The sequence below is a fragment of the Sus scrofa genome, chromosome 13, assembly GCF_054392235.1.
Source record: "Sus scrofa isolate SSC_HxYL_T2T_F1_AM1 chromosome 13, Sscrofa_HxYL_maternal_Yorkshire_Landrace_v2.0, whole genome shotgun sequence".
Lineage (NCBI taxonomy): Eukaryota > Metazoa > Chordata > Mammalia > Artiodactyla > Suidae > Sus > Sus scrofa.
Window position 1 is genome coordinate 128,819,671 of NC_139395.1, and position 19,948 is coordinate 128,839,618.

General features: G+C 37.7%; 1 protein-coding gene across 48 annotated transcripts in view; it reads left to right on the forward strand.

Moving 5' to 3' along the window:
* Positions 1-19,948, forward strand: part of NAALADL2 (N-acetylated alpha-linked acidic dipeptidase like 2) — a 1,339,033-nt gene that overhangs the window by 1,249,803 nt on the left and 69,282 nt on the right. For all 48 annotated transcript variants that reach the window (XM_084990315.1, XM_084990322.1, XM_084990307.1 and 45 more), the window contains one exon: positions 16,039-16,132. In XM_084990315.1, the coding sequence (XP_084846441.1) occupies positions 16,039-16,132 (94 nt within the window). The remainder of the gene's footprint in view (positions 1-16,038; positions 16,133-19,948) is intronic.

A 19,948-nucleotide genomic window follows, 5' to 3' on the forward strand; every position in this document is an offset into this window, starting at 1 on the left:
TTTCAGGGAGAAGGAAGCAATGAGTAGGGCCAGCAGTCAGTGCATGGTCATTGGGCTCTCAATAGCAGCAAGGACTTGAAGCAAGGTGCCACAGGCTACTCCTAGTTGCAGGGCCCTGGGAAGTGGTAATAAGCTCTAGGCAGATCTTCGAGGTGACCAGAGCATTTGGCAGTAGCAACATCAGGGTGCATGAGTTCTCAGGGGAGTGAGAGCAAAAACAGCATGGGTTTGATTGTAATACCCCCCTCGGAGGTGATTGGAGCCACAGATGGTACCTGTTCAGGGACTCCTATTGGGAGCAGGCCATGACCATCTCTAGAGTCAGTGATAACTGCAGTGTTTTGCCCCCACCACCTGTAGACCATACATGAAGCAACCCGTCTCACTTAGCCAAAATATGAGGTGTTGTAAAGGCTAGTCCTAGTTGCAGGATCCTGGGAAGTGACAGAGGTCAGGTGTGTGGGTACTGATCAGAACGTTTGGCAATGTCAACCACAGGGTGGGTGTGTTCCCAGGGGTGTGAGAGCACCAACAGGTGGTGTTTGGTCACAATGCTCTCCTCTCTGTGGTGCCCTTTAGGTGAATGGGTCTCCAAGTGATTTTTGTTCAGACACCTCCTATGGCAGTGGGCTACACCCACCTCTGGAATCAGAGATAACTGCAGTGGTTTGCTCCTGCCACCTGCAGACCATGCAAGAAGCATCCTGTCCCGCTTAGCTCATTCAGGAGGTGCTGCACCAGTTTCTCCCAGTTGTAGGGTCTTGGGAAGGGACAGTGACAAGGTGCACCCAGAGCATTTGGCAGTGGCAGCCGCAGGATGGGTGTGTTCCCAGGGGAGTGAGAGCAACAGTGTATGGTGCTTGGTTGCAATGCCTTTTTTTCATTTTTGGCAACCCCTGAGGTGATGGTTCGTTGGTGGAGCCCACTCACAGGCCCCTGGTGGTGGCAAGTGACACCTCCCTCTGACCTCTGAGATAACTGCCACAGTCTGTCCCTGTCACCTGTAGATCATGCAAGAGGCACCACGTGGCAGTGAGCCCCTTTATGCCCTTAGCCCACACAGTAGGTGCCTGGCCACTGGTAGCCTGCACAAGAAGCACCTAATCTCCTCTAAAGGAGCAGGAGGCTTCTTGCTGCCAGTAGTCTCCACAGAGCTGCCCCACCCTCTAAGCCTGCAGGCATGTGCAAGCTCCAGCACAGGGAGTTTCCACTGCCAGCCTGCCCCTCCTCCACTTCCCTCCCCAACAATGGTGGCTTGCCTCTCCTTCTGTTCCAGACCTTCTCCCGGGTTCCCTCTGCTGTGGTGTTCCCCTCCTTAGCCCATGACACACTGTTCCTTAGCCCCTCATGCCATCCCCTGTTCTCTCTGCGAGACTGACCTCCAGAGCCTGACTCTCAGTGCCCAGACCCCGCCTGAGCATCTCAGATTGTGGTGTCCCAGCCAGTGATTCAGATGATCTGTGTGTCTCTCACTCTGCTCTGCTGCTCTCAGTCCAGCTGCTACTCTTTTCTCGGTGACTTTGAGGTCCCGCCGTCTCAGCTGATCTTTCTTCAGTTAGGTGGCTTCCCAGGAGGTGGGTTCCTTTTCTCTTTCACAGCTCCCTCTTGGGAATGGGAATGCTAGTCCCATCCTGGTTCCTTTTCTCTCTCTTGTTTTCTTTTGTTCTATCCAGTTATGTCAAGAGTTTCTTGCCCTTTTTGGAGGTTTAAGTTTTTCTGCCAGCATTCAGTTGACATTCTGTGTGAGTAGTTTTACATGTAGATGTGTTTTTTTGATGTGTTTGTGGGAGAAGGTATGTGTGACCTCTTACTCCTCCGCCATCTTGCTTTGCCTCTGACTTCCTGAACATATTATTTTTAGAAAACAAAATTTTACCCAATGTCCAAATCTGTAGAAGAGAGGTTTACTTTATTTTTTATTTTTTTGTTTTTTTTGTTTTGTTTTAATATACAGAAAGTAGTAATTACGTTGACAATGTATATTAAAATGATACTAATATATTAGCTAAATAATTGACTTAATATGAAATCAAATCCATTATTACCAAGATATCCTTTGTTTATTGATTGGACATTAGGAAGGAATCCTTTCCTTATGCTCTACTGAAGTACTGTTTTATTAAATTCTTAAACAGCAAACTAAAACCACCATTATTTTACATGTATACCAATCTATCATTATGCTCTGAAAATACAGTTTCTAAAAATAAGCTATAAATAGGAAATCATTTCCTCTCTCTTTCTCTATTTCATTATGTATACTTGATGTATGTTTCTTTTGCATTATTACAAACTCTGCTAAATCTATTCTATAATCTTTCTTTCCATGATTAATTACTTTGGATAATTTGCAAAATGCATGATTTAATAAAAATAAACATACAATTACCCTTTGAAAAATAAACCACCCCTATCCTGTTTGCCACACAGAACTGTTAGTGATATCTGCAACAACAGAGAACTTGATTTCAGTCATGGTATTGATGGGGGCAGGGGAAGATGGGGGAGGGGAGGTAGCTCTGTCTACCCAGAGACATGACTTTTTCTTTCAAAGAAACTTTCATGAAATATATGTAAGATAAATAATAAAATATACTTTTAATATTTTAATGTTATTGTTGTGTCAAGATACATAAAATCCAACTAAGCAACCCTATGCAAATTGATACAAGAACATGTGCTTTGCACCATTTTGCTCCTGATTTTTTCCTGTAGCATATATAGCTTTTCCTACAGAAGGATTTTCCCAAGGAAGCCTTTCCTGACTCCCTCAGATGCATTAGGATCCCTGAATACTTTTTCATAGCACCAAATACCATACAACTATTAAATCATAATAGCCAACATATGTCTCCTCTCATGAGAAAAGCCTGAAAAATTCTTAGCCGCTAACAAAGTCTCTGACATGTATCAGTGTCCAGTAAATATTGATTTAATACTAGAAATGCCCTCAAGCAGTATGAATATGGATGCACGGGTTATTACTGATAACCATTTGATAAGTGTTCTTCCTTTTTTAAATAGTTCCTTAAAACCTTGTCCAAAGAACTCAAAGTCAGAGTAATCATAATTTACAGTATCCTAAGTTAAACATCAATCTTTATACATATGAGCTGATCCCTCTTGTTTATTACCCTCAGTCTTCCAGTTGCATTTGATACATATTTAATCAATGCTCTTTATCATAAGAAAAATGAGAAAATACTTAATTCACTTAGGGCATCTTAGAAAAGAATTTGTTTTACTTCGTAAAATCTCTACATCCATTTTTATAGGCTTAGGAAAGCAAAATTACATACATGAGAACCGACATTGGCAAGTATCAAGGGTTATAATTCCTGATAGGACTATTTGTGGTCTTGATTTTAACTATGCCTGATGGATGTAATCAGCCCTTGGTTATTCTTTAGAATCACATGTTCATATTTGGTAAATGTTGTCTCAGTAACCACTGGTATTCCTGATTTGTTAATCTGTTGAATCCCTCTTACTTTGGAGGCATTGTAAAAGAAAGAAAAAGATGTAATTTAGTGTAAGAGGCCATATTTCTGCAGCCAGAATGCTTGGCCTGCTGAAATCTCAGAATTACCATGTACTACTTAAGCGACTTTTGAAAAGTTACTTAACTGAGCAATACCTGTTTCCTCATCTGTAAAATAAAATAAGGCTATTATAATAATTAAATTAATTAATTATGTAAAAAAATTAGAATGATGCCTGAGCTCATAAATGTTGCCTGCTATTATTATTATTATCATTATTACTTCTATGATTAATATTGTTCTGAAGTTAGTAGTGAAATATAATAGACAGTTAATTTTTAATTTGTCAGTCAACATATACATATAATTCTATGAAAATTACTACTAAACATAGTACAAAATAAATTTGCTACTTTCAAGTGTCTTTTGTCCATAAGCTTAGAAATATCAACATATGATATTCCTTCTCTAATTACAGTAAGATTAACATAAGTTACAACTGTGTTACAAGCCAAAAAAATGACTAAATGCACTAAAAATAATCACTATAACACCAATAACTTATTTCCAAATTAATCTGTAAATAAATTTTCTCTGCTACAATTTAATAACAAATGGGTGGTGACAGTCACTGAAAGAGGAAATATATCTTAACATTGAAAAAAATTATATCAGATACTTTTGTGGTCTGAGAATAGAAAGTCAGGATTCTCTTTTAGCAACAGATTTCTATTTCTTTGCCTAAGGCTTTCTTCAGGCATGGACAGCAGTCCAGAGGGTTAAATATTTAACACCTCCATGAAACTAGCCTCATCCAATGACTAATGAGAGTTGAGGAATCAAGATCCAGCTTCCTTGCTATTTTTAAGAGAAAATTCTGAGAGAGTTACTTTTCCCTTGTTCTCAGATATCCTCTAGTAGGATTAATTTCCTGTCACCCACAGTGACTTTTTTTAATACTAAGTATGAGTTTTATTTTAGTGGGAATTTGGGTGTGATGAGAGGCCAAAATGTTCTTCCCAAATGAATCTGAAGTCTCCAATGGCCATCTTGCCTCTCTCTGAGTGGTTTTCATTTGAAATCCAATTCTATGGGCCATCTTCCCTTTCTCATCTCTCCTCCTCAGTTACCCTAACCTCTCTATGAACTACTTGCAGTCACATTTTGTCTCAAGTCTGTTTCCTGGGGAAGTCAAAGTAAGGCTCATGATAAACTTGTGTGTTCAGAGTTCAGGCTGAGAACACTGAGAGATGGGTTTCCAGCAGGAGCCACGGCTGAAAAGGAGTGAATTTATATTTCTAGCCCATTAGTTTCTTGCCATTAGAGGTGGTCTTGGATGTTTAATGTCCTAGCCTGCAGAGATGGTTAGTGCGTGTTTCTAAAAAATATACCTTTATCAGTTTAGAAGATAAATTAAGAGCTCATGTTTTTAATCATCAAATTAAACTGCTGTGGATAAATATTGCATTTATGCCTCCTTTTCTTTAATCCATATCCCATCAATCTGCCATCATATCCAAGAGACCCTGAGAGCTTTTGCATGGTCTTTCAGCTGTAGCAAGTCTGGAGTGAGAGCATGTGTCAGTCCCAAAATGACAGGTCCCAGAATTCTTATGTAGTCCTTGGCAGCTGCAAAAAACATGGTGGTGACTGAAAAAGTAGTTTTCAGAGTGCTAGAGAGAAAAGGCTCTCTCTTACCTGGTAGTCTGCGCCATGGGTATTCCACTGCACAAGATTCTGAGTTCCCAAGTTTACCACTGTTTGTCAACATAGATCTTTACGTTCACAAATACTGTCTCTGCATTAGGCCTATAGACCAGGCAAGATCAGTCACAGGGAGTTCCTAAGAATAGCCAAAAATGTTAAGACTCAACTATCCCATATATTTTCCTTGATTAAAATTCTTCTTTTCCTTAAAATGAATTTTCCTCTCAGAAGCTTTTGGAATTCATCATTAATTTTGCAAATCCTCTGTTATCAGGTAACTTTATTTGAGACTACCTCAGCCCAGAAAAGCTCATCTAAAATCTTTGAAATCTCAGGAAGGGAAAGGTGAGGTCATATCTTTCCTGGAAGTTTAGGGATTCTGTAACAATTTTCCTGTCTTTCTCCCCCTACTACTGAATTTTGTAAATGTGTGTGCAGAACAGTAGAAACATGGCCTCCTAAAATTGTCATCAAAATGTCTCCACAGAAAGAAGCCCTCAGAGTTCCTGGTTTAGCTCAGCAGGTTAAGGACCTGACATTGTCTCTGTGAGGATGCGGGTTTGATCCCTGGCTTCACCCAGTGGGTTAAGGATCTGGTGTTGCTGTAAACTGTGGTGTAGGTCACAGATGCAGCTTGGATTCAGTGTTGCTGTGGTTATGGCTTAGGCCTGCAGCTGCAGCTCTGATTCAACCTCTGGCATAGGAACTTACTTATGCTGAGGCATGGCCCCAAAAAGAAAAAAATAAATAAGTAAAGGAGCCTAGACTTATCCGTTGGCAATACCTGGAGCCTCTTCCAAGGTGACTGGGTGTTTCCACTCCTTATGCAATCTTTACAGAGCTGAGAGAACTGTTGTGTAATTTTAAGTTTTGTTCTCTGGTTTCTGTGATGTGGCTTGATCTGAAGTGATATTTTATGATAGTTATGGGGGATATATAAGTCCTTGATTTTCTAAGAAAGTTTTATTTTTGAGTCATTTTTTCTCCATAAACAGGCTTGCCTGATTATAGGTTTTTGAGTTGAGTGTTGGATCCCATCGATTTTCTCAAATCTAAGGAGGAGCAATAGAAGGGAAGCAGCACAGACAGGTCTGTTTTTGAGGAGATGCATATGAAGTATATTTTGAATAAGTCACTGCATAACTCTAACTGTAATGTGGAGGTTATAGGCAGGCATTTAGATCGACCTGGGAGTTTGTGGAATATTCCCTATGAGAAATAATGAGAGAATCAACACTGAATTTTAGCCACATTAGAGGTACATATATTTTTTATACTAATTTTGTTTAGCACCATTTAATTTCTTCTCTTGCTGGGAAAGCTGGCTGGGTTTGTCAGGAATACATCCATGCTTCCTCTCCCTTCCTTTCATCCCACCTCCAGAAAGGAGTCCTGAGGACTAGGAAGTTCTGCTCATCTGTAGGGAGATCCCCTGAGTCCCCTTCCCCATGGCTGGCTGCCCTGAAGTTTGTTATCCACAGGGTGTTTGTGGCCAAATAGGGGGTTTTCTGCTATGCTATAAAGTGACATAAATCAGAGTCAGGTCACTTCAGAATGAACACAACAACCTGAAAGGTGTGATGCAGCACATAACTGTGTTATGAAGACTCTCTGCAGACCATAATTTTTCAGATAATGCCTCTGCTCTGAAAGGTGAGGGAAGGGGGAAAGACTCCCTACAGATCACTGAATCATGACCATGTGCCTTGATTGAATTTTAGGGTTTCTGATGCCACATCCTACACCTCACATGCAAAATCCCTTCCCACTAACCAAGAACTTAACTGCACTCATACTGTTTTTTTTCATGTTTCTCTAAAAATAAATCTATGCTTATTCTTACTCCAGGGTGTTTTATCTATTTTAGTCCCCTTCAGTGGGCTATCTTTCACATTTTATATACTAGAATTTTGAGCATCCAAAATATATATGTGGTATAAACCCATGGTGTGTTAAAAGTGGAGAAGAAAGTGGTGCTTTCTAGGAAACAAAAGATTCATGTGTGCTAATATTTAAAATTTTTATTGTTATTTTTCTCTTTATGGCCATACCTGTGGCATATGAATGTTCCCAGGCTAGGGGTCAAATAAGAACTGGAGCTGAGACCTGCACCATAGCCATGGCAACATGGAATCTGAATGGCATTGGTGACCTACACTGAAGCTTGCAGCAATGCCACATATGGATTCTTAGACTACTGAACGAGGCCAGGGATTCAAGCTGCATGGTCAGGGACACTATGTTAGGTTCTTAACCCACTAAACCACAACAAGAAACCCATTGTGCTAATTTTATACTGTTAATTTATTTTTCCTATTGTGTAAGAGTGGTAAGACTTACAGAAAAGTAAGTCTTATGGGGAGAAGCTGTCTTATATTTCTCTTTTTTCCTTCATAGCCCAATGATAATCACATAATAAAGGCTCAATAGCTACTAGTGGGATGATTCATGATTCATCCACTATTTGGTATATCACACCATGCCACAGCAATCCAGTCTCTCTCAACTTCTTAAGTGTTATACTTACCTCTTAGTATTACCTTCTATAGTGAGGCGATATTTCATTTTACGTCTGACTAAGGACATATAAAACAATTACACAATGATAGTGTAACTTATAGCTTAGGGATGAGGTGTAAACTATAGTTACTTTAATTTGGAATTATAAAAGTGGAACAAACCACATGTTTACTGAGTAGCTTTGCTTGTAACTAAACAGAAATTATATTATAGAACACAGATATTCATTGGTACTGCTTTAGTGAACCTACTTACGTCTACATACATTATTCATGTATTAACTAGTCAATTAATTTAAAATATTTGTTGTGAATACAGTCATCATACTGGTCAATACAATATGATAACTGAGGGGACCCTAATATAGATATTTGATTTAGTAAATAATTTTTTTGTTTGTTTGTTTTTCTAGACTGGTGAATAAGGGAAAAATTTGTGACAAAGTCAGAGACTATAAAAATACCTTCCAACAAGGCAACAGATTTTTATTTACAAAGTTCAAAAAAATATATATGTGTGTAGGTCTATTTCCCCTTATTAAATATCTATGAACACTCTTTTGAAACTTTAAATACAACTCAAATTATTTCAAGCTGAAGAAAGAGAAACTTTAGGGAGTTCCCATCATGATGCAGTGGTTAATGAATCCGACTAGGAACCATGAGGTTGCAGGTTCGGTCCCTGCCCTTGCTCAGTGGGTTAACGATCCAGCATTGCTGTGAGCTGTGGTGTAGGTTGCAGACGTGGCTCGGATCCTGCGTTGCTGTGGCTCTGGCATAGGCCGGTGCTGCACTCCAATTCGACCCCTAGCCTGGGAACCTCCCTATGCTGCGGGAGCGGCCCCAAAGAAATAGCAAAAAGACAAAAAAAAAAAAAGAAAGAAACTTTAATGTTAGATAACTATCATTTGTCTTTATTACCTTTAAAATCTAAATAAAAGCTCTTTTAGTAATTATTTTCTTTTGACAATCTGATCTTGCCTAACACCAATGAAATCACTAACTTTCGAGACACCAATAGTACGCAGTAAGGAAGAAAAACTTTAGCAATGTGGTGTTCATTACCTCATTTCTTAATACAATCCTTTTTTTTTACTCTTTTACTTCTGTTAAACACTTATTTTTTTCATTCTAATATATTCTTCCTTAGTCCTCTGGTCAGGGGTAGGATGGTCTGGGAAGAGTGAAGAAAGGACACAGGGATCTTGATGCAGGTAGTGTGCTTGTGAAGTTATTATAATGGGATTTGGACAGCTCAGGGGAGTGATGTCACCAAGATGGCAGAGTAGGAGATAGCAGCCTCCATCCTCACACAAAGACAAGAATTAGATGGCTTTCCAAGAATGAAAATAGCTCTGGAATAGTTCTGGGGTCCACATAAGAAGTTTTAGGACATAGTGATACAAAATAATCTGAGAATAATCACATAAAAATAACATATTTTTCCTGTATCTTTACATTTCTCAGGCTGGCACTGCTCAGTGCTGAGAGGGAACTCCCTAGCCAGAGAGAGGTTCTTACTGTAGGAAAATAGAGAACAGAATGAATGACCAGCTTCCACCACCTTTCAGGGCACTGCACAAAGGACCTGGCACCAACCCCTCTGGTCTGATCTCCATTCATATAAACAGCTAGCCCCTGTGTAGCTGTGCACCTGTACATCACTGGCCCCAACTCTTGACACTGTTGTCTATTGTTGTTTGAGCATCCATGGTAAGGCTCTGCAGCCACACCAAGTACACTCCAACAGCCAAAGGCCCCATAGTTGCCCCTGTACTGGGGGCCAATATTGACCCCTATCTCAGGGGCGTGTGCTTGCAGGTATCCCCTGTAGTTCAAACTTGCATACTGCTGATACTGACTTTTGACCATGACACTACAATGCACAAGCCTGCAACTATCCTATACAGCTGTACATGTCCTATAGTTTCTCATGCCCTCAGCCCCTGTCACTGATCCAAATCTGCCAATATGGGTGTGCCTGCTGCCAGTTCCTGCCATCATGAAGACATGTGCAACCAGCACAGCAGCCCAGCACCTATACACCAGCTACCATTACCACCTCCCATGGTCCCTTGCTGCTGAGGACACTGAAAGTCCTTGCAGCCACTCTGGACCACCCACAGATCTTGCTGTCAAGGATCACATAGTTGCCAATGTCATGGACCTCAGCTACCTGAGCCAAGGAGATGTTTCACAACCCTGAATCTCAACATATTTGTGAATTTTCAAGTTTTCTTTTGTCATTGATTTCAGTTTCATATCATATCACTGTGGTTGAAAAAAATGCTGGATATGATTTTGGTCTTCTGAAATTCATTGACTTGTTTTGTGACCTAGCCTATGGTCTATCCTGGAGTATGTTCCACATGCACTTGAGAAGAGTGTGTGTTCTGCTGCTGTTGGATGAATATTCCATAAATGTGCATCTCATCTAAAGTGTAGTTTAAGTCCAAGTCTTGTTTATGGATGTTCTGTCTGAATAGTAAATTCATTGTTGAAAGCAACATATAGAAGCCCTCTGCTATTTTCAATTGCTGTCTATTTATCCTTTCAGATTTGTTCATATTTGAGTTAAACATTTAAATCATTCTATGTTAGTACATAAATATTTACATGTTATATCCTCATGTTGAATTGACCCTTATCATTACATAACAACTTTCTTTGTCTCATGTTTCATTTATGTCTTATAAAAGTACAGTTGCCTCTGCTTTCTTTGGGTTTCCATTTACATGAAAAATCTTTGTCCAGCTCTTTTATTCAGTTTCTGTTGGCCTATAAAGCTGAAATGAGTCTCCTGTGCTTTGTTTTGGTTTGTTTTGTTTTTCCATTCAACCATTCTGTGTCTTTCCTTTAGAAAATTTAGTCAATTTACATTTAAAGTATTTATTGATAGGTATGGACTTACTATTGATATTTCATTCATTTTTTTCTGGCTGTTTTATAATTACTTTGTTACCTTTTTCCTTTGCTCTCTTCTTTTGATATTTGATGATTTTCTGTAGCAGTATTTTCAGATATTTTTCTTTTTATATTTTGTGTGTCTACTATATGTCTATCCTGTAGTTACCATTCAGTTTATATAAAATATCCTGTATTTATAACAGTCAATTTTAAGTTGATAACAACTTAGATTCAAACACATAGTAAAGTTCTATATTTTTACTCTCACATTCCCCCAATTTTTTTGATGTTAAGTTTATCTTTTATCTTGTAAATCCATTAAAATTATTGTAGTTATTTTAATAGCTTTGTCTTTTAAACTTTATACTAATTTACAAGTGATTTACCCATCACTACAAGAGATTAGAGTATTCTGAATTTAACTGAGTGTTTACCATTACCAGTGAAATATATACTTCCATATGTTTTCCTATAATTACTGTCCTTTCATTTCAGCTTCAAGCATTTCCTTTAATATATCTTGTAAGACTGATCTAGTGGTAATAAACTTATTCAGCTTTTCTGGTCTGGAAAACTCTTATATCTCTCTTTCAGTTTGGAAGGACTGCTTTGCCAGATAGAGTATTCTTAGCTGGCACTTTTTTTGTTTGTTTGTTTGCTTTCTTTTCTTTTCTTTCAGCACATTGAATATATTATCCCAGTCTCTTCCAGACTGCAAATTTTCTGAAAATTCTGGTGAAATTCTTATGGCAGTTCTCTTGTACATAAAAAATTATTTTTCTCCTGCTGCTTTTAAGATTCACTCCTTGTCTTCAGCTTTCATGATTTAATTTTAATGTGGCTCTATTTCAGTCTGTCTGGAATCATCTCATTTGGTGCTTTCTAGGATTCGTGGATCTGGATGTTTGTTCCTTTCCCCAGGAGAGAGAAGATTTTGGCCACTATGTTTTTTTCTTTTTTGAGTAAGCTTTCTGCTCCCTTCACTCTTTTTTCTTCTTTGGGACCCATATAATGCAAATATTTATGTGTTTTATGTTGTACCATATGTCCATTAACCTATTTTCACTCTTTTTTCATTTTTTATCTTTTTTCTTCTCCTGATTTGATGATTTCCATTACCCTGTCTTCTAGTCCATTGATCTTCTCTTTTGAATTGATCTAGTTTTCTGCTGAACCTTCTATTGAATTTTCCACTTCAGTTATTGTATTTTTAAGAACTGAACTGAACTGAATCCCAGTTTCTATTTAAATGGTTTCTATTTAGTACTTGATATACTTTCTTTCACTTTATTGAAATTATCACTTTGTTAATGCAAAGTCCTTCTGACTTTGGTGAGCAAATTTGTGACATTACCTTTAATTCTTTATCAGGTAAAGCATTTATCTTCATTTTGTTAAGGTTTGGTTCTGGAATGTTATCTTATTCTTTTGTTTGGAACTTGTTTCTCTGTTTCTTCATTTTCCTTGACTCTCTATGTTGGTTTCTGTTCATTAGATTTAACAACTCCCTCTCCCATTCTTGAGGAATGGTCTCATGTAGGATATGAAACTTATTCTTCAGCCCAGTCCTATCTCTTGATTGTATTTCAAAGCTTTGGATTTTCCAAGCCTCCCCAGATCCCCCCTTTTTAAAAATTTCTCCCAGTAGTTGAGACTGTGCTAAGACCTGTTAGTATCCCAAAAGGAAGGATCTCAGTCAGCACTTAGAACTCAGGTTAATTAGAAGTCAGATTTGCAGGCAGTAGCTTTCAAAATATGCAAAAAACCTCTTTCAGGGAAAAAGTTGGAGATGGGTATTTCTGTCTACTCCCTTTGTGCTGAGAACACCAAAAAAAAAAAATAGTGTTTATTTTTATTTTTTTAATTTTTTTTATATAATGATTTTTATTTTTTCCATTACAGTTGGTTTACACTGTTCTGTCAATTTTCTACTCTGTAGCATGGTGACCCAGTTATACATACATGTATACATTCTTTTTTCTCACATTATCAGGCTCCATCATAAGTGCTAGACATAGCTCCCAGTGCCAGAGTATTGTAGGACCCATAAATTCAAGCCATGCTGGCCATCAGAGCCAAATGATTAAGTTCCTGAGTGGCAGTTGCAAATGTCAGCTTGCCAGACATGTATACAACCTCATTCTAGAGAGTACTGGTGGTTTGGAGCAGGCTATAGGAAGAATGCTGAGGAGTTCCTGTTGTGGCTCAGTGGAAACAAATCTGACTAGCATTCATGAGGGTGCAGGTTCAGTCCCTGGCCTCACTCAGGATCAGTGGGTTGAGGATCTGGCATTACCATGAGCTGTGGTGTAGATGGCAGATGTGGCTTGGATCCCACATTGTTGTGGCTGTGATGTAGGCCAGCAGCTACAGCTCCAATTCACCCCCTAGCCTGGGAACCTCCATATGCTTCAGGTGTGGCCCTGAAAAAAAATGGGAGAATGCTTGGTCTATTGGCTTTGTTGATTTCCAGGAAGGATGGCATTGTATATCTAGATGTGGGCTAAATTAGAGGTCTGACCCTAAGGCAACAACCCTTTTAAAGTATTCCCATGGGCCTCTTTCAGGGAAAGACTGGGAGGTGGGAATTTTTTGCCTGCTTCCTCTGTATTGAGCTTTATGGAGAGAGTAACAATTAGTCCACTTAGGTTCATTAAGCACTTGATTTTTTGCTACAGTGTTGTATATCTTATGGACAGAGTTCCATTGGCTTTTAGGGCTAGATGTTCTGTGGGCTTTTCCCTCGGTGGATGTTTTAAAAGTTGGGACACTAAATATTGGCTCTAAACCCTTCTCTCCTCAGGGAGAATCTAGTTTTGAGTGCCTTTCTTATTTGATGCCACTGTGATTTGTTAGGGTTTATGGCATAAGCATGTCTTATTCATTTCATTGTGGTTTTTTTTGTTTGTTTGTATGTTTGCCCAGTGTGTTTTCCCAGCCACTTTCTAGATTTTTTTTTTTTCCCATAGGGAATTGTTTTGTGTAGAGCTGTAAACTTTATGTGTCTCTGGGAAGAGTTTGGGAACCTTCTATGTAGCCATTTTAGACAGAACCCAGTAAGGCTTATACTCAATGTTTTTAATACAGAACTAATTCCTTTACTATTTGCCTCTAGATTTGGCAAGATAATGAAATCAGACAATGAAATGAATATAAGGCATTTTGAAAAGAATAGGGCCTTATACAAATATAAAGGAAGGATACTTCGGTATGGCTGAATGAGAGTCAGTTCCAAAATAGGCAAGAAGAGTCTGCAGTATGGCTTGTCACTTCTCACTGCATAGCAAGGCATATAAAAAACTCCCTTTTACTAATGAAGCTGCAAAAAAGCTGATTTGCTCAAAACATTCTATAGTGTGCCAAGTGCCTTGGAACTCCCAATATTTGTTGCCAGCTTCTTTTTGAAAGACACAGTAAGGTGGTTGGCTTATAGATATTCCAGTTGTTCTAGCTGCCAAATGATTCGAAAAGAAAACAAAACAACCTTCTGCAGCACACAAAGTAGCCTTTCTCCTCCCTCCCCATTCTTTCATTTTAATTTTGGTAATGTGTAGTTTCCAGATTCCAGAGTGTAAGCAAAAAATATCTGTTCTGTAGTTTTTATTCTCCAGTGCAAATTGGAAAAATAAAGCATAATTCTTCTTCTTCTTTTTTTTTTTTTAAACTTTTTAGGGCCGCACCTGCAGCATATGGAGGTTCCCAGGCTAGGGGTTGAATAGGAGCTGTAGCTGCCGTCCTACACCGCTAGGCCACAGCCACAGCCATAGAGGATCCTAGCCACATCTGTGACCTATATCACAGGTCACAGCAATGCCAGATCCTTAACCCACTGAGTGAGGCCAGGGATCAAACCCATAACCTCATGGTCCCTACCTTGAATCATTTCCGCTGCACCACAACAGGAACTCCGAAAGCATAGTTCTTCTTAATTGCCTTTAAACATTGCTCTTACAAATAATTTATTTCCAAATGTCAGTATTCCTTGCATGATTTGGATGGGGTAGAGTGGAATAGAAACAGGATTCGTATTAACCTATTGCAGATAATGCTTTTTTTTTTTTTTTTTTTTCTGAAGTACAGTGTAATTTGAGTAGGTAGTTTCCTAGGATTTTTATGATCATATTCTGGGTATAAAACTCTGCAAAATACCTGATGCATCTGGGGAGAAGTGGTTGCTACATTTGGGAGAAAACTATATCAGAGAAGTAAAATGATATCAAAGGTGTATCCTTTTTCTCTCTATTTCTGAGAAATGCATTTCCCCAAGTATATAGAAGACCAAATTGAATGGTACTTTTATCATGATGTAAATTGTGCAAACGACTGGGAAATGTAACTTTTTAATATTAAATGAAATTTGACCCTTGTTGAATATGTAGATTTGAATATTTAACATCATATTTTCCTTGTAAGTTATTTCTTTTATGTGTTCTCCACTGTCTCAAGTCAGTGTGCTAATTTCCCTTGTGTAGTTTCACAAGACAATGTTTTCATTCACTAACAACATTTCATAGTGTATTAATAACATCAACACAGCCACATTTCCCTGTGTGCCAGCTTCAAGGTTATAAGAGATGTAGGGACATTTGTTGAGCCCAGGTAAATATTAAATATCACTTGAGAGAAAGGGCGGAAGTAACAATGGCATTTGCCTCCAGCCCTAAGTTCCTTTGAGATGTATAAAAATGCATATAACTTGTTCAGTCTATTAAGCAGATGCTAGTTCAGCTACAGTACATATGTTGGTTTTCAGACACAGTTTTAGAGTGCAGTGGTAGAGGCATATGCACGTGTGAAAATTCCAGATGTGAGTTTTGCAGATGCCATTTAAAATTTTATATTTTTCTAGTTTGATTTAAACATTGATCTCAAAGATGTAGAAATGGTATTAGTTCTGACACATTTTGGAAATTGATTAGGGATATAGCATAGGAATATATCGAGGAAAATAGTACTTGGATTTCAAAGGATTTTTAAAATTAATTACATTTATGTGAAATAAATTGGTCACTCATTTTGTCCAGAATTTTATTTGGTCTAATAACCAGCTATGGATTTGCAGTTGTTTCTCTTGACTGTTTTATCATGTGACATTCTGAACTGTTTTATAAAGAATAGTTTTAAAGTGTAAATATTAGAACTCCTTCAACTAGGGAAGCTGTTTCTTAATATTTTAACCCCCAAAGGAAGAAAACATTTTATTGCCTTATGCTTTTCTGAGACATGAAAAAGATACTGAGAACTTTTTTCTTTATAGAAAAATAAAATAAAATGAGGTTTAAAACAAAAAGGGATTTTATAAAATTATGTTTTTCCTCTGTGTTTTTTTACTTCAGGATAAGAATGTAAGGGTGTATGAAATAATGAAAAACAAACAAAAACATTAATACTAAATTCCAGCATTTTTTTTCTTTTTCTTTCAGCTCTCAGGAGAGGTGATTTTGCAAATTGCCAACGAACCAGTTCTGCCATTTAATGCTCTCGATATAGCTTTAGAAGTTCAAAACAGCCTTAAAGGTAATTTTTTTTTAATTATAGTAATTTCAGCAAATGAAAAATAGTTCAACTAATTTCCAACAAGGAATGAATCAAGTTATCTACTATCTTTCTTATGGCAATGCTAGCACCTCCCTTTCAATAGAGGGTGAACATGACAAGGGCTTAGAAGAATTTTGGCTTCCATGTCAATAAGAACAAGGTAGGGAGTACCTATTGTGGTGCAACAGAAACAAGTATGACTAGTATCTATGAGGATGTGGGTTAGATCCTTGGCCTCACTCAATGGGTTGGGGATCCAATGTTGCTGTGAGCTGTGCTGTAAGTCACAGACATGGCTCAGATTTGGAGTTGCTGTGGCTGTGGTGTAGGCTGGTAGCGGTAGCTCTGATTCAGCCCCTAGCCTGGGAACTCCCACATGCCACAGGTGTGGCCCTAAAAAGCAAAAAAATAAAAAAGAATGAGATATACCTTCCTGATATTCAGTCAGTTCAAACAAGACTGGCCCAGAAATTTCTCCCTTGGGATTGGTTTCCATGAAGTAGGGGCCATATCCCATTTGACTGAAGTATTGGTTCATCCTAGATGAAAGATTACAAGGGGAAAACCAGGAGATTATTTCCATAATCTCTATTTCAGTTCCTTCATGTTTGAATGTATCTCTTTCTACAGAATTCTAAATCACCGTAATAATTACCCTTATTTTCCCTTTATCTACATACAAATCTTTCAATTAAACTGCTAATTTGTCTTCAGTCACCAAATACAAGGGGCAGCATTGTAATTAAAGAATGCACCCTCCTTCTCTTTGATCCATACATCTCACTGTCAGATTATTGGGTGATGTGTTCTTCTCAATATAAAAGTCATTTTTTTCCACTGTGGTGGTTAATCATTCATTCTTTACCCTAAAGAGCCAAATAGTTCCAGCATCTAAAAGTTTAATACTTTCATTTTTAAGTTTTGACTACCTGGATTGCTTCTTAATCTATAGACTACAATACAATATTTTCTCCCCCTCAATGCTTCTCATAATTTCTATTATAGTGGATATAAAACCATGACCTTCGGTATAATAAGCACTGTAGGATTATTTGCTCTAGACTAAATGGCCTCATATCGATCTATTTTTATTATATATAAGCTAGTCTCTATTTTTTCTACTTTTGTCAAGCTTCTATTATACTGGTATCAGTGTGACTACATGTAGCAGTAATTCTGTCCTCCACTTTAATATTCTATTTCTAGAATATTTCTTAGAAACAGAGTAGCCAAGTATATGATATTTTATAAAATGAGCAAAGTAGGCATAGAAAAAGGGTTAAAAACTTCTGTGAATATTTTTGGTAAGGATTTCTTTTAAGCATCTGTTTTATTTATTGCATAGACGATTTTGCTTTTTCTTTAGTTCTCATCTTCATACTTTAAAAAATTCAGTTGGCACTGCATCTTATATTCAAAATTTTCAAAGAACTAAAGGAGGACTATTATTTATATTACATAAAGATTTTTCCATTTATAAAGAGTAAGTCTCATGCACAGAAAGGAGCCTCAAAGGGTATACTGTAAAATGGTAACATTGTACAATAGAATTATAAATGATTTACAAGTTGTTTTTCTGATTCCAAATCTATGATGAATGTTTAGTACCTTTGCAATAAAGATATTGAGATATTTTTAAAATTAAAGCCAGCAAAACCAAAAGCAATAGCAATACTGTCTTTTAAATTCTAAAATCTATTAATTTTAAACAATTGGGTTTCTTTTAAAAATCCATAAATAAACAGTATTTTAGCATTATAATTTCTATATGAGCATTTCAACTTGGCTACTTCTAAAAGTGAGAAAAAATCCTAATGGGTTATTGTTAGAATTATATTATTACTTTACTTTTTCTGGGTAGCTAGGAATCTCTTTGAAAATCTAAAGAAAAGTGTGATCTCCTCAGAAAATTACACATGTACATAAAAGTTTGAGTATATCCCCCATAGACTTTATAAGATCTCCTGAACCCATTTATTCATTCATTTAATAAATATTTCTTGAGCATCCACTGTATACCTGGTATAGCTCTATGACACAAAAAAGAAAGAAAATATAAAACACAGCCACTAAAAAAATAAATAAAACAAAATTAAAATCTCTACCCCATAGAAACATACATATATGGTTGAACCAAACTTCTGTAAGTCAAACCAATTTTTAAATTAGCTTTATGCTCAAATTGTTTTCTATTACCTTGGAATGAATTTGGATTCTCAAAATCAGCATTAAAAAGCAGAATTGGGAGTTCCCATTGTGGCTCAGTGGTAATTAAGCCAACTACTATCCATCAGGATACAGGATCGATCCCTGGGCTTACTCAGTGGGTTAAAGATTCAGCATTGCTGTGAGTAGTATGGGTTGCAAACTCGGCTCATTTCTACATTGTTGTGGCTGTGGTGTAGGCCAGCAGCTGCAGCTCTGATTCAACCCCTAGCCTGAGAACTTACATATGCCACACCTGGGGCCCTAAAAAGCAATGAAAATAAAATGAAATCAAATAAAATGAAATAAATTAAAATTAAATAAAATTAAATAAAAATAAAATTGACTGTGGTTGTATCCAGAGTCCAGAGGAGCAATCTGCTCTGGGAATATATGTTTGGGAGTTGTCTCAGATTAGATTTCTAAGGGATTGAGGACTGATAGAGGACAGGAAAGGTTTAAGGGAATCAGAAGAGACTGAGAAGGAGTAGACAAAGGGTAAGAGACAAACCAGGGTATTGTTTCATTCTGAAACCAAGGGATAAAAGTTTTCAAAGAGGAGGGAATTATCTACTCCACCAAATACAGCCCCAGTTTAAGAATAATGAGAACTAACTGCTAGACTTAACAATATAATGGTCCCTGGTGTTCTAAAAAAAAAAAAAAAAAAAAAAAAAAGATTAGTAGACTGGTATTATAAATAGCCTGTTTAGAGGCATTCAAAAGAGAATGAGAAATGATACATTGGGGACAGGTGATGGCAGATGGAAAGCATGGAGTTGAGAAGGGTTAGCATGCTTTTATTTTGATGAGAATGCTCTGATGGAGAGTAAAGATGTGATGAAGGAGAGTGAAAGGAGAATTGCTAGAATGCTTTCCTTGAATCTGGGCTGCATGCAATGGAGACTCTTGCCTTAGTTATGCACACAGTCATCCATCCACAAAAATGTGAAGGAAGGCAGAGGATATGGCACATGGTAAATGTGGTGCTAGGAACTCTCAGCAAGTCTCTGTGGATTGTAAAAAAAGAAGAAATAGTTGGGCCACACCCGAGGCATATGGAAGTTCCCAGGCTAGGTGTCAAATCAGAGCTATAGCTGCTGGCTTATGCCACAATCACAGCAATGTGGGATCTGAGCCGCATCTGTGACCTATGCCACAGGCCATAGCAATACTGGATCCCCAATCCACTGAGCTAGACCAGGGATCTAACATACATCCTCAAGGTTACTAGTCAGATTCATTTCCACTGTGCCAAAATGGTAACTGCAAGAATTATATTTTAAGTGAGATATTTCTACATAACTTTATTTTGTCCAGCCTTCAGATGGGGAGTCAGGCATACAATAGGCAGAGTTGGATTTAATCACGGCTAGGACTTTTCTGGGAGAGAGACAACAAGGTAGACAAGGTAAAGAAAGAAAGATTGAGAGTGTCTGCAAAGGAGCCTTGTAGTGCTGGACCAATGTATCTAAACTGGGGTATGGAATAGAGTGAAGTTACGAAGGGGATGCGTTTTGGCACAAAGGAGAGAGGCTCTTGGTGAGATCAAAGAACTGAGAAGAATGAGCTGAGAAGACAAGTGGATAG